General features: G+C 40.8%; 1 protein-coding gene across 6 annotated transcripts in view; it reads right to left on the reverse strand.

Annotated features, from left to right (window-relative positions):
* Positions 1-16,348, reverse strand: part of Large1 (LARGE xylosyl- and glucuronyltransferase 1) — a 425,417-nt gene that overhangs the window by 26,541 nt on the left and 382,528 nt on the right. For all 6 annotated transcript variants that reach the window (XM_034522395.2, XM_034522396.2, XM_076915421.1 and 3 more), the window contains one exon: positions 5,669-5,832. In XM_034522395.2, coding sequence (XP_034378286.1) covers positions 5,669-5,832 — 164 coding nt within the window. The remainder of the gene's footprint in view (positions 1-5,668; positions 5,833-16,348) is intronic.

A 16,348-nucleotide genomic window follows, 5' to 3' on the forward strand; every position in this document is an offset into this window, starting at 1 on the left:
TGTTTAAAAAAAAGAAAGAAAGGAAGGAAGGAAGGAATAAAGAATTGAAGGAGGGAGGGAGAAAGACACACACATATACACAGACATTTCTTTTGAAACCCCATGGGATAGGTTTCGCAATAGAGAGCAATCAGCTTAGCATAGCCAAATAAGACATTAGACAAGTATGAATGCTGCGGGAAAAGAAGTGACAGAGAGAGAAAGCTGTTAGGGAGTTGACTAGATAGATGTCTCATAGGGCCTCAATCTTAGGCAGCTGGGATACTATTCTATATAAGGAGAATCTTGGAGTTTAATGATATGATACATGTCTCAAAGATCACCGAGTTTGTCACAAGGAGAAGGAAAGACCTCTCACTAACCAGACTGGGCTTGCTGATTTTAAACACAAATATCCCAAGGCCAACTTGGGCACTTTATCAGAGCACATTCCCGTCTCCACAGTGTTTCTAGAGGGTCTAGATTGGGACTGAGGCTCTATATTTCTAGTTCTTTCTCTTCCATGTTTAGAAAGCAATCATGAGACCCACCAGTCCCATGGTGGTTTCATAATTACTTCTTCAACATTTCTGTCAAAGGGAAACAAACAAACAAAAAAAACCCACAACAAACAAACAAAAAAACTCCAAAACAAATAAAAAAAACCCCAAAACCCCACCAAAAACCAAACATACCATCAAACAAAACAAAAAACCAAACCAGAACAACAACAACAAAAACAAGTGTCTGTCACTAACCAGATGTGTTATTGTGATGGTTTGTTTTTTGTCAATTTGATACAGAAAGAGTCATCTGGGATGAAGGAATAGTCAATTGAGGAACTGCCTTTATCTATCAGAATGGATGGTAGGCAAGCCTGTGGGGGCACTTGCTTGATTAATGATTGATATGGAGGGCATAGTTCACTTTGGAGGTGCCACTCCAGGGTCCTGGGTTGTGTAAGAAACCTGAGCAAGCCATGAGAAGCAAGCCAGGAAACAATGTTCCTCCATGGTCTTTGCTTCTGGTTCTGCCCTGAATTTCTTCAATGATTAATTGTGGTAGGGAAACAGGAGTCATACAACCCTCCCTCCCCACCCCTTTTATTTGTGCTAGTAGCCTTTGGTCACAGTGCCTGTCACAGCAATACAAAGTAAACTACCATTTAACTCAGCCCTCTATATCCATTCCTATCCTCTGCCAGGATCCTAAAGGGCAGAAAAAGCTGCTGGTTCCATATTGGTGGCTGGTGACACATTTTCTAATTGTAATTCTGGAGGTGGAGTTACCAAGTCTGTTGGTTAGCTCCCCTAATTCTACCTCTGAGTCAGAGGTTTATAAGCATACTGAAATAGTTCTTAAATTAAAAATCAACCAAGGAGACACCATTCAGTATGATGTGTCCTAATGAGATGTATAGGGTGGAGTAGAAGTGAGTGCTGCATTATAATTTTTATTGCTTCTTGCTACATGCTTTTCTCATGGAATTTTACGATTTCTTATATTCTTTGGATTCAGTTGGATTAGGCTATGTGCCTACCTTGTTAGCAGCTAGCATGATGGAGCACAGCAGGTGGGTTGTTCTGGGGAGACAGAATGCAATCCGAGGATCCCTAGCCCAGGTGGGGCTCTGGCCTGGCTCGAACCGCCAAAGTGTTACAGCTGTCTGAGGAGAAGCTAGGGCAGGGCAGGCCACCAGAACTCATCACAACCCCTGCACTAAAGGCAGCAGTAGCAGAGGCAAGATGTGGCTGTAAGCAACAGCCCAGCCTGCTAGGTGAAGCCCATATCCAGTGGTAAATACTTCATGAGAGAAAAATCTTCCCTGGAGTGTTACAGCTCAATAAGACAGGCACCCTCAGACAATTCTTGGTGAAATAACTCCTACACTTTATTCCTTGTAGATGGGGACCTTATAAACATTTTTTTTGGGGGGGGGTTTGGTTGGAATGCAGGGGTAGATGCTTCCCATTGGCTCAGTCTGAGATGTTAGGGTTGCCCTAGTGACTGGCTGTCATGGTAGTCCTACTGGGGTGATGTGGGGTCACGTGTTCCAGGACAAGTAGAGACTTGTTGGAAGCTAGTTCCACTCCTACCATTTTCAATTATGAGATTAACAAGGGTTTCGAACCTGCTTCAACCTTACCAGTTTTTCTGTCTGGTGGCACTGTCCATTTGTCACACACTGTGGGGTGCTGTCTGCGTAGCAGTACTTGTCACCATGAATTAGAGGTTATCCTGTAAATCCTAAGCTTGGGATGTGTGCAATGTGAAGATAATGGCTCTGTGGTCAGTATTTGCTCCTAATGCAAGTGGGGCTAGAACTTTCTGTAAGGGGCTGTGAGGAAAGGAGCTGCCTGGTCACTGTGGACAAGGCCAATGTGATACTCCTGTTGGTAGTGGATGCAGGAACTTTATTTGGCCAATATTACTGTTGGTAACAGGTGTGTACAAAAACATGAATCTGCACTGTAAACCCAACACATTCTCCTGCTATCAGTGTGTAAATCCTAGGCAGTAAGGATGTGAACACACCCAGGAAAGGGTAACTAATATTTGCTTATATCGTTACGTTTTCAGCACTTTACATCTTCTTGTGGTATAAGAGCCAAGCAATAATCAATGAAGCTTACTTGGCAGTATCATCACAACTTCACACAGTGAGGCTGAAAAGAGCCAAATACTTGACTCAAATTCACATATCTAGGCAGTGGCACAGCTGGGCCTAGTACAGGTTTTGCTTTTCCCTCATTATTTTCTCTAAATGCCTACCATCCTGTCCTAGTTAGCTTCACCTGTCAATTTGACACAACAGAGAGTCATTTGGGGGATTCTCAATGGAGGAATTGCCTAGATCAGATAGGTATGTGGTCATTTTTCTGAGATATTATACTTGGCTAGTGATTGATATGAGATGGCCCAGCAGACTGTGGGTGCTACTATCCCTAGACAGGAGTTCCTGGGCTATATACTAAAGCTGAGTGTGAGCCTGTTAGTAAGACAGCGAGGAAAATGCAGTATTTATCCTGGGTTTCTGCTTTTAAATTCTCCCAACTTTTCTCAATGATGAACTGTGACCTGGAAACAAAGCAAAATAAATCTTTCCGTCCCCAAATTGCTTTTTATCAGTATGTTTTATCACAACAGCAGAAAAGCAAACACACAGCCATAAGTTTTCAGCAGGGTATTCAGATCTAGCCAATGGTTTCTGGTTTGCAAATATGCTACAAGGGCTTCCACAGGTTCTCTCATTTAACCCTAACCATTATTTTAGCCTCATTTAATAGGAGAAAACAGAAATCTAAAAGATTGAATGAAATGCCAAAATCATCAGCTGGAGAAAACAGCAGATAAGATTTGAGGTTAAGCTCTTTGTCCTCAGGCCTAGTGCCTTCTACACAACACAGCATACACGTTACAATTCTGGTTATACATGTTGGTACTAGTTCATGAGATTTTGAATGTACATCAGTACAAAGTACTGGGCCTGTGTACTCTCATGATTATTATAACCTTAGGGATAATTATAGTAGTAGTATAATTATTCCCAGCAACAGATAAGGAAATTAAGGCTTAGGGAGGCAAGATTACTTATCTAAAAAAAGTCAAACTCAAGAAAGTCAGAGCCACTGATAACACAGAGTCTGCCTCCAAGGGTCACATCTTGTGCATAACTATACTAGCCATGTGTGTGTGTTTGTGTATGTATGTATGTATGTATGTATGTATGTCAGAGGAAAATTTGAGTGTATTCCTCAAGATTTCTTTCAGCTTTATTTTTAAGAAAGGCACCCACGTCCACTAGTTACACTTGATACGGTTTATTCCCAGACAGCCATGGCATGCAAATTCCCACACATTCTTGGCTTCCTTGGATGTACTCTGTGAGTTTATGTCTGGGGTCTTGCTCCTTCAAGTTTTGCACATTGTTCATTCACCCATGACTAATAACAGTGGTGTTTATGGAACACTGATTGCACTCCTACTACTGCCCTTTGTACACTGAATCTTAGAGCAATCCCAAAGCATCTTCATCCACAGCACAGACAAGAATGTCAGGTAGCTCAATAGACACTCAATCAAATGTCCTATTGAAATGAGATAGCATGGTCCAAAGGACACTCACTGTGTAAGGGCACCCAATGTGGGGGCTTGTGTAACTTAAAAAGGAAGCTGCTCAGCCAGTATGAGAGTCAGCTATGTAACATGGTTAGGTAGAGGAAAGCTGCTTATCTCTGGGACAGCAACCTTTGAGCTTCAAATCCTTCTGTAGCCACTGAGGCTTGCAAAATTATAAATAAGAGATGGAGAGAAAGGACTGGCTCAGCAATTAAGAATATGTACCACTCTTGCAAGGACCTGAGTATGGTTCCCAGTGCCCATGTCAGGCAGCTCACAATTATCCTTAACTCAGCTCCAGGAGATCCAACACCCTCTTCTGGTCCCTGTGGGTAGTTCACTCAACAAAAACTGTGCGGCTACATATACTTTACTCAAGTCAGGTTCTGTAATATGGAAATCATGCCTCCCACCATGGGCCCTTTGGACTCACTAGTTCATCTGTCTGGAAAAACCTTAGAAACTGGTATGCCTAGCTTTCTTCCTTTCCTTCTAGGTCTCTACAGATAATGTCTCCTTCTCAGAAAGACTTCCCACAATGACATTATCTACAGAAGATCCCTGACTTGATTGGTATTATATATCCCAGTCCCTTCAAAGCCCTTGCTGCAGTTATAATTTTATTAAGTTGTCTATGGATGTCTACATTCCCGATCCTGGATTACACACTGCAAGCTTAAAACAATGTCTAGACAAAGATTCCGTTTTGGCTAGTTTGCTATGGAGCCTGGGTATGAATTTATTTCAAAAGCTCCCCACTGTGACTCAATTTGTCTCTTGTCATATTGAGAGCCAGCCTAGCAGACAGTAATTAAGAAAAGGCTAGCCTAATAGCAGTGCCACTGGGAAGCATCCATGAAGGACTGTTATGTTAGAGCACATGTGAGGAGAAGAGACGGTCATTGTTTTACTATGGCCACTGCGGTGGTTTGATGAGAATGGCAGCACCTATAGGGTCATATATTTGAGTGCTTGGACATCAGACAGTGGAACTGTTTGAAAATGATTAGAAGATGTGGCCTTGTTAGAGTAAGTGTGGCCTTTTTGAAGGAATTGTGTTTTAAGGAGGTAGGGTGGGAGTGGGGAGTTGAGGTTTCAAAAGCCCATACCTAGCCCAGTGCCTGTCTCATTCTACCTTCCTGCCTACAGATCAAGATGTAAACTCTGTCTCATGCATACATTCCTGTCACCATGCTTCCTACCAGGATGATCGATCATGGATTAATCCTCTGAAACTGTAAGCAAGCCTCCACTTAAATGGTTTCTTTCTAAAGAGTTGCCTTGATAATGGTTCTCTTCACAGCAATAGAATAGTAACTAAGATAGCCACTAAGGCTCCAGTGTGCAGTCTCTTCTGTAGGGTTTTACTCCTAATGAGCCAACCCTCAAGCAACACCAGCAACTATAAAAGGATACTTCTGCCGTGCAGCATTGGGGATGGGACTAAGATCAACCTCAAGTATACTTGAATATTCTAATCCTAGAAGACCATCACTCATCCTCTATTGTTCCATGGGGTAAAGAGCATCAGTTATGAATACCATGTGGTGGGTAAGGTCATAGGCCATACCTGTCCATGGAGAGCTGAGCAACAAGGGTAACATCTGTGTTGTCAGCAGAAGGCTCGAACTCATAGTGCAGGAAGTACAGGTGAGTTCTGTGGACAGTGAAGCGCTCTCGCCGGAATTCATAACACAAGTCATCCTCATCCAGCTCAGACAGCTGCTTCTGAAGCTGCAAAGGAAGAAAAAGGCTTGGGGATAGGAAGCAAGGCACCAAAGGGCTCAGAAGCCTACCTGCTATAGTTTCTTTCCCATGCTGGTGGTTCAACAGAAAAGACTTCCATTTTATTTCCTCGCAATTTACTCTAACTTCAAGAGGTGATCACAAAGGCTTGAGTCTTCCCCATATGAGAGATGAGCCTCCTTGTGGCCAAGAGACACACAAGTGATACTAGCTGACAATGCAGGGCCATGCAAATCCTTACAAACAAAACACAGTGTTTTCATGGGTAAAACAGTCAAATGGTTTGGTGTTAATTAACACAAGGAAGATACTTGTAGATGAAGAAATCCCAAAAGAGAAGGGCTTCTGAGTGACCTGATGGTTTTGCTTTCCTGGAACTAAACACTTTAACCTTTGGGTCAGGTTTAGAAAGAAGAACCAAGTAAATGTATTTATTAACACAGAATTCTTTCCTTTTAGCCAAAATTTACTCAGGACAACCTCTCTTACCTTTTCTAACTCTCTGAAAGTCTGTCCTCATTAGTAAAAAAGCATCTTTAGTTATGCTTCCTTTTCCTACTGACCCAATGAAAAGAGTAGTCTGATCTGCTAACAAGTAGCTAAAACTTTGCATGGCTACAAGTTCCCAAGCTACTATAGTCCCTTGGGGTAAAACTCCAAAGTGCCACTAACATGCACATGATGCTGTCTGCTTAACAGATGAACAGTTGAGCTCTCAAAGGAATTAGAAAAAGAGTATCTATAACCTGAAAAAAAACACTAACTACAGTGATAGAAAGGGCTTGGTATATATGAGTGGTGGTCTGGTAAGTGTCTTGGAAAAAGACCAAAGAGCTTCTGGGGTAATGGGAATGACTTACATCATCATTGTGGCATGTGACTTTTACCTGAGTGCAAGCATTTGTTACTGCTCTGCAAGCTACAGCTATGGGAAGAAGATTTAGTATGTGGAGTTGACATTTCAATAAAATTAAATTAAAAATAAAATTCCCCAAGGGTCATACAACTGGCTGTGATTTTTGTCCTGTCACATCAATCTCATCTATCTATCTATCTATCTATCTATCTATCATCTATCTATCTATCTATCTATCTATCTATCTATCTATCTATCTATCTATCTATGTTAGGTTTCTGGACTTACTAACCTGACTGAAAGTAAACAGGATTTCAAAAACTTCATGTTTGGGCTAGAGAGATGGCTCAGAGGTTAAGAGCATTGACTGCTCTTCCAGAGGTCCTGAGTTCGATTCCCAGCAACCACATGGTGTCTTACAACCATCACTAACAGGATCTTATGCCCTCTTCTGATGTGTCTGAAGACAGCTATAGTATATTTATGTAAATAAAATAAATAAATCCTTAAAAAACCTGAATATTCTTTTACATTTCAAAACTGATAGCACAATTCACAGGAGTACACATTAACCTGCTTCTCTTAGTATCGCCCTCCATCACTGAAGATACTTGTCTTGATGTATTTATTATGCTACTGTGTTATTTCTCAAGAGAGTAGCATTGGCATGCATGCACATGTATCTTTATTCCTTTCCTCACTCCAATCTCTGGCATGGCTGCACTCTGTACAATGGTGCTTACTAAAGCTGTGAGTCTCTATCCTTGATATCTAAGCTGAACTTGGGATAGGCTTTCTTTGCTAGAATTGAGGGATAACAATATCCTCCTATTCTGAGGCTGGACTCCAAGAGACAATGTGTGATTCTCTACCATAAACAGGAGCCAATGCTCAGGCTATCCTGATGGGAGAGGACAGATACCTGTGGCAGATATATTTTGTTCAGTTGATCACATCATGTGAGCAAATTCAGACAAGCTCAGATGAGTTGTTCTACAAATACTTCTTGTAGACCACTGAGGTACATATAATAGATAATTTGGTATGAGTACTTGGTGGGGGCATGCTTTTATTATGGGGTCTGACTAATCTATAGACAGTTCATCTTGGAGCCCCTTTTTGGTAAATGCTCATAGGTTCATCAGGTAAAGCTTGTACAACCCTGATGCAATCCACATATTTGCAAATGCTCACTGGGAAGTCAGCTGAGATCTAGTGATCTGAGACACTTCTGGTCATCTAGCTAGTATAGGACCAGGACAGAATTCTTACTCATCAATGATTCTATGCACCACATGACCCCTTCTGATATGCAAGATTAGATCTGGAGCTCTCTTGTGACAACCACAGACAGCTGTCCTACCCAACACAAAAATGCTCTGCAGGCTCCCCATTAATGCTTTTCAGACTCAATTTTCATTCTGGATTTCTATGACTGACTTCACTGGGCATCACAATTTTCCCTCGTGGCAAAGCTGTCTCTCACCAAACTATTTTCCACCATCTATTTAACTTTTAAGACTCAGCCTAGATATTTCTTTCCTCTGAGATCATTGCTGGACCTAGACTTCAAAAGTTGCTACCTAACTCCACTAAGCTCTTTCAATAATTGCAATTATTTGAAGGAATCTTGACTTACAAGATGGCCCCCTGCATTATGCCTAGTGCACAACAAAATGCTCAATAGCTACAGGTTGCATGTATGCATAACATTTGCTGAGCAAAAGATGAACACCATCACTATGATAGCTTGCCCATCAATTTTTCCTTTGATTCCTTTAATACTATTCATGGACAGTAATCAGTAAGTCTGTATTGTTAGTATTGTTATTTTCACTATTTGCATATAAGGGTCTGTGGTTGTTCAACAAGTTTTAGAGAGCAAGGAGATATACAGCAAGCTCTGCACAGGTGTTCATCCTCTTCCAGACACTCCGGACAGATCCTTATAAACCTCACATGACAGCTAAGAAAGCAGCTTTAAATTCCTGAGGTCCCTTAGGCAGGTCACACTTATACTCTCAAGAGAAGATTTGGTCTCAGGTGAAGATTCTTAGTCAGTGCAGAAGCTGAGGTCACAGGCTCAATCCCTCCTCTCAGGTGAGTGGGCAGTTTATTAACTTTTCTGAACTCCAAATTCCTCAAGCATATAAGCAAAGGTAACTACAGGGGACGGTGGGAATGTGTACTGCATGTGAAGTGTAAGTCTTGGAGTGAGGGAATGATTCATTCAAAAATCACCTGTTAAGGCCTTTAGAAAAGAATCTACCCTGATGACAACAGCAGGAAAGGTCTAGATAAAAGAGAAGGGTCAGGTGTTAGATAAGTCAGGATGTTTGTCCTCCTGATGTGTGTGTGTGTGTGTGTGCTTGTACGCATGTTGAAGATCTTCAGGAGCAATTAAACTTATTTTTGAGGTAGGGTCTCTCACTGGGACTTGGTGTTTGCTGATTTCTTTAGGCTGGTCAGCAAGTGAGCTATCCACCTGTTTCTCCCTCCCAAGTACTAGGATTAAAAGTGTGTACCACCACACCTGGCATTTTATGTGACTGCTGAGGATCACACTCAGATCATTATGCTTGTATTGCAAGCACCCTAAGGACTGAGGCATCCCCCCAGCCTGCTCCTTCAAATTATTTTTTAAATTAGCATTTTTACTTTGCATATATTTGTATATATTTGTGTATAAGCACTTGTTTGCATGTAAGTCTGTGCATCACATGCGTGTTTGATGCCTGTGAAGGCCAGGAGAGTTCATTGGCTCCCCTGGCATTTGAATTGTGGAAGGTTGCAATCTCAGGTCTAAAGAAGAACAGTTAGTTTTCTTAACCACTGAAGCCATTACCTCTTTGCCAGTACCGCTTCCTGATTTTTTTAAATGTCAAAAGTATTGAAAAACAACAACAACAATAACAAAAACCAAAGCTAATCTAGAATATGCCTAAAAACCATTATGTTATCTCCCAGGAGAAAACTTTACCAACTAAAGCCTTCTTTCCCTCCACTCTCTTTTGAATTGCAAATGAGCCAAGATTCCTATGCCATATGCCTTTGGCATTCTCTTTCCTTGGATTTGCTTTGTGGCTTTAACATGTTGACAAAGGTACAGGGCTTCTGGTTTTGTAGAAAGAAGGGAGGGGTATGTGTGACTTTTTTGTGTCTCTGTGTGTGTGAAGCTTGTGGAGATACACATCTTCCTTTAACAAATTTTCAAATAAGTATCTTACTCTATATGGCAAGGTGACCAAATAGTAGTATGTATAGGGGATTCATTTTACATGTGTTGGGAAAAAGAATTATCAAGTTAATGGCTCTACAATTTATTTTGTAAGACAATCATAGGAAAAACTCTACACAGGCAAGAGCTGTACACTATTCAAATTAGAACCCCCAAACTCTGGACAGGCTGAGCACTGTGTAAGCTATACAAGCCTCGGTGTGAACGACCATGAAAAGAAAGGGAATGGCCATCAAGGACAGTGGTCATGCCATGCAACTAGCAAGGTGTGGCTTTCCTAGTAGGGAGGATTGAGTTTTAGTTCTGGAGTGTGCATGCCCTCTTTTATGAACTTGATGGTATCAGTGATATATGACTCATTTGAATCCCACACAGATAAACTAAAACACATTTGCCTGTGAGATTCCAATGTACCTAGATACCAAGTAAGTGTTAGTATTAAACTACCTTTAACTCGCCATGGGATGCACCAACACCAATATTGTAGAGCACCTGCTCAGTGCTGGTTTTTGGATACCAAACTAATGTTTCCAGATGCACTGCCTCACTTTTTGAAATCCCTCAGTGCACATCTCTTATTCAAAGAAGAAAAATCATGGCTCGTCCTTGAGACCTCCAGCCCTGGGAACATTTCTTCCCCAGAATGAATGTGAGCTTTAAAAGGAATGGCAGACAACATAATGTGCCTTGAACAAAGAAGGCTATTTTCAAAATGGTACATATAAAAAGGTCCCAATACAGCAGAAACAAACAACTGAAATCCACCAGAAAATCAGTTGAGGGAAACATTACAAGGTTAACAAAGATTTTGCTGTGAGTGCTGGATTCATAGATAAATTTTTACTGCTTCTGTATACCTCCCTGTAGTTAGCAAACTCTCTGAATTTTTCCAAAATGAGCTAATGTGTGTAAAAATGCTCTGTAAAGTGTAAAGTGTTCCACAGACAGAAGCAATGCTTTTATGATTGGATTACTTACTTTTTCAAATTCTAGTGTTGGCTGACTTACTGCTGACTGTGTGGCTGGTATGTCTCACCAGGAAGACACCAGCTGCATAAATACAGTGTCCTCTTCACCCAGAGACTGAGCAATGTCCCCAGGGAGACACTGGGCTGGAGGGAGTGTTTTCATTAACAGGTCTGAAACCTACTGCACCCTGTTCTCAAATGAGGAAAGAGGACTCCCCAACAACTGAATGACAGAAACTAAACATGAATTTCTCCTGATATAAAACACATTTGCTAAATTGCTTCTTTAAGCAACCACAGAGGCATAGGCAAAATTTGACTCGAGGAAAAGTGGCCCTTTAAACTGTTTGTACTTCTCTTCTGTCTTCCATTCCTAAGGACAATGGTCTAGACTGGCCTTTGAGCTACCTGAAATGATGGTTAGACATGCCTTAGTGTTCAGTGGAAGTAGGTTCCCTGGCTCTGGCTGAAGGGACTTCTGTTTATAGCTAGGAGAAGAAACAATGAGATTGTGGAGAAACTGGAAACCACGACTTGATGACTTTGATCCTTATTTTCTGTGTGACAATGAACAAGTTCTGTGTAAACAGTGAAGCGAAGAGTTTCAGCTTTACAGAGCATCTTTGGTAAATCAGCAGGTTACTTGTAGCTGGTCTAGCTACTTGTGCTTCCATTTAATCCTCACACTAGCCCCACATGTTAGGATGCCTCTCGGTCCTGTCTTTTTGATGAAGGCTTTATCATCTGAAAGGTACAGTCATGTGTTCAAGGTTACATAATCAGTGAACACAGCAGCTAGAACTGAACCTAGGGACTTCTCTGAGTTTGTGTAGTCACCATGCCACTATCATGTCAAGTGCTCTCTAAGGTATTTTCTAGTTTTAATCACCCAGCTCAATGGTATTGAGCCTATAGGACAGTGACATTGCTCTGGCAGTTGTTCTTGGCAGAGTTACTTTCGCTTCTTCTTCCAGGTATTCTCAATCCTCAGGAATGGCCACACCAAGAACTGAGCTTGATGAGTAAGGAGAGGAACTCAAATTTGAGGCCAGCCTGGGCTACATAACAAGACAGGGTCTCAAAGGAAAAATCTAAAGTGCTAATAAATGATTAAGATGTTAAGTGCTAAAGATCCTTTCCTTAAACAATGAGACTATTTGGTGCCTTCAGATAACTGCTTTACTTTTTAACTCTGTGCATCAACATATACAAAGGAAGTGAATTGTTCTGGTGTTTATATTGCAGCAAGAATGCACCCATGAAATCTCAGCAATATGGTGTGTAGACGATACCTGCAGATGAGAACATATCTAATCCATGTGCTCATCTTAAAATACACATACATATGAGTAACATTAAAAAATGTGGACTCAGAAGGTTTTGTATGCAATACATACACACACATTCACACACATATACAAACACACACACTAAATTAGGTAAAATCCAGGAATAGTGGTACCCATCTGTGACCCCAGTGCTGGTGGAAGAGACTGGTGGATCCCTGAAACTCTGGGTCCAGTGAAAAATTCTGTTCCAAAAGATGAAGGTGAAGAGTCATAGAGCATATGCATGTGTATTCTTCTGGCCAATACAAACTCACACGTGGACACACACAGAGATATAGATAAGATAGGAAATGTTGCCCCAGAAATTTGCTCAGAGAGCCGAGTGCACCACACTCATCTGAAATCTCAGCCAAGGCTCTTCTTTCCTGTGGTTTCTATGAAGCAGTTGAGTTTTATTGAACCACACAAACACAGAGAGAAAAATCATTATTTGACTATTACCTGCTGTGTGTATTAATCAACAAGTTCTGGTATACTCAGTAGACCAAACTAGAAGCTACTTGCAGTGATTCATGAGTAGAGGAGGCCACATTTCAATATGCTCAGTGAAGGTTCAGAAGACCTAATTCTGTAAGCCCTGACTATACTTGAAGGAGAGAGAATAGGAAAAAACATAGGCTCCTCTTTCCCATATCCCAGTATTAATTCCTACATTATTCGCAATTAACAGGCTCTTAATTTATGTAAATGTCTAAACTAGAAATGAAAATGAGGCCTTTGTTTCTGCATTCCAATGGACTCTGAGGAGTAGATGAAGAAGAATAGATGCATATCAGCAATTGCTATTTTGTTTGTGGTGCTGAGACTAAACCCAGGGCCTCCTAGGTGCTAGGCCAGCACTCTGCCACTCTACCTCCCAGCTGCAAGCCAGTGTGACCATGAGTACATATGGATTTGGAGAAACAGGTGCACATTATTCTAAGCTACCAACTTGTGTATCTTACTTTTTTTTTTTTTTTTTTTTTACTATTGCTATTATAAAATTTTCTGATAAAAAAGCTGCCTAATGGAGAAAGAGTTTATTTTAGCTCCTACTTCCAAGTTACAATTCACCAAGCTAAGGAAGTCAAGGCACCAGGAGCTTGAGGTAGTTCCTGGTGGTTTTTATTATATGCATAGTCAAAAGAGATCAGTGAACTCATAGGAGTGTTCAACTTGATTTCCTCACTTTCACAGAGTTCAGGATCACCTGCCTATGGAATGGCACTAGCCACGGTGGGTAAATCAAGGCATGCTGTAAGGCCCATCTCCCACGTGGTTCTTGGTTTTATTAAGTTGACAGTACTAACCACCATACTGCCTAACTTACTTTGGCCTTTTTAGTCTAACACATTGATCTATCTGATTCCATTTTAGAGAGAATTACAAAAAAATTAAATAGATCACTATAAGCCCCAAAGATTTTTCATGAAATATGCTTATAAGAAGACAGAGAATTACCCAGTGAGTATATAGAAGTGACAACAGAATCCAGGGACTCTGGGGCAGTTAATTCTGGACAAGGTGGAGCTGATCTGGAACTAAGAAGCCAGCTACAACAGACAAGCCTGTACCTAGATATCTGTCCACAGAATTTCCTAATCCTAGGCTTCTCTTCTTTTTCATCCCTTGCCTGAATTAAGCTAGCTACACTCATTTTTAAGGCTTTAGAGATGAACATATCCATAGAGTAAGGAGCCTTGCTTAGACCATCTTAGGGCTCCATGCACTGTCCATGCTGGACTTAGTTGCAATTGTGTGACTGAAAACTTTGTGGCATGCTTCTGGGTCATGAGCACATTCTGGTTTTTCTCTGGGATTTCTCTGGGGTACAGATGTTTCCATGAAAGCCATCTGCTCTTTGGCAGTGTTGTACAGAATGATGTCATAAAGTGTCTATAGAGTTTGTTTATATATGTCTCATTTTTTAACTTCTAAGTGATCCACGGTGATGCTGTCTTTTCCTCCTAGTAGGCTCAGTATCTGGGAACAGAGCTTCACAGATGGCCAGTCTATCACCTTCAGAGCAGGATAAACATGAACTTATAAGCCTCATTTAAAAAATGATGTGATGTGAAATATCAGAGGGGTTAGACAGAAAGATGTCTCAGATAAAATTTTCCCAACACACACAACAACTGGTACACTGCACACTTTACCTCATAGCCATCTAAATATGGCCTACATGGAGTAACCTAATAACCATTTTACAGGTGAGAAATCAGAAACTCGCAGAGAGCTAGAGTTATACCCAAAGTCATAGAACTAGTCCAGGGCTAGATTTCCTGATCCCACACCCAAGAATCATTCTGGCAGATGCGTGTTTTAGTCAAACAACTTGTTACAGTTCTTATAGTGAAAAGAGTGATTAAAAACCAGGTGACAGGGAACATTTTCATATATACAGATATTCTGATAGAGAAAAAGTAAAACTGACATTATGAATTCAGGCTAGGAAGATGGTTCAGTGGGTAATGTGCTTGCTACTATGAGAAATACATTTTTTTTTTTTTTAAAAAAGAGGAGCTTGCTGACCAAGACACAATATTCCATAAACAGCCCCGCATCTTGTACTTGTTTGCCCAACCTCTAAATATTCTTGATATTTAATTTTCTCATACCAATTAAATAACTGAGTCAGATTATAATCTGAGCACCCATTAATAAGATGGGATAAAACCCAGCCACCACCTTTGTTTTTTGGTTTCTTTCTATGAACAATAATTATTCTTTTGCTATACAATGTAAGCCCAAGGACCTGAATTCAAATCCTTTCAGTGCCCACATATAAAAATCCAGGCATGCTTACATAATCGGTACCTCTAGTACTAGAAGATAGAGATAGGTGGATCTGGAGCTTATTGGCCAACCACTGTAGCCAGCTGGTGAGCACCACCCTCAATGAGACTCTATAAAGATAAGTTGGGAACAATAATGCAGGACACATCAAAGTTGACACATTGGTGCTAAACACACACATACACACACACAGTGCTATGAAGAAAAATAAGAAAGGGACCGTGCTTCCCACAATTATAGTTAACTCAGTCATTCTGGATTTCTGACGGGGTTGAAAACTTATAGTCTCATAGCCAATCCTGGCTATTTACCTTGAGAGAAAAGATTTGAGTGGATGGTTTTCAGCTGACATTCATTCTAAAGCCAAGGAAAAAGTTAGGTTCAGAACTAAGTGTTTTAGTTAGGATAGATGACAGAGGTTCTGGTTAGTCAACAAAATGACGGACTGGGTATTAGGACTATCTTGTACCTCACTGGTACAAATTGGCATAATTATGCTTTAATTGTATGTTGAGAGAAAAGTTTTATTTTAACAAGAAGGGTGATATATAGGAGGAGCTAAGGTGGGAGGAGTACTGAGAGGAAGAGAAGGAGTAAGGAGAGGAGGAGAAGGAGAGGAGGAGCTAGGTGATGAGAAAGAGAAAGAAGGGGGAAACAGGGAGGCAGATATTCACGTGTGTCTCCACCAAAGATAGTTGATATACCTAGGTTGGGTAGTGGGTTCCACCTCTGATTGAGCATTACCAAGCTTATAAAGCCCTTGATTAACATTTTTTAAAAAAGTGTATAAATGCAAAAAGGAAAGGGGGGCATGGGATAGGGGTTTTCTAAGGGGGGAATGGGGAAAGGGGATGGCATCTGAAGTGTAAATAAAATATCCAATAATAAAAATATAAAAAAAAAGGAAGATATGTCATATTAAGAAGGAGTGGTGACTGAGGGATATGTTTAACAGTTGAAGGGACACTGACTGCTATGGGATGAGAGCTTCATATCACTTCTCACCCTGCCACCACATTGTTCTGTGATTTTAGAGATCTCTAAGTCCCCATTCCCTTCTCTATAAATGGAACCAGTAAAAAAATGCTGGGTTTGCAGAGACTTTTTGATCATCAACATGCCATGTCTAAATATGCAGCTGTCTCAACCTATATGGGGTAGCATTAGCCTGCTTTAGGGTTTTAGAGTTAGGTAGATCTGGTTACAATACTGGTCTTATCATTTGGAGTGTGTAACTCCAATCTTCTCAGTGCTTATTCCTGTGACACATAACTCACAAGGCATGACATTACAGTGATTACAGCTGTATTTCCCT

Source organism: Arvicanthis niloticus, chromosome 18 (assembly GCF_011762505.2).
Source record: "Arvicanthis niloticus isolate mArvNil1 chromosome 18, mArvNil1.pat.X, whole genome shotgun sequence".
NCBI classification, from domain to species: Eukaryota; Metazoa; Chordata; class Mammalia; order Rodentia; family Muridae; genus Arvicanthis; species Arvicanthis niloticus.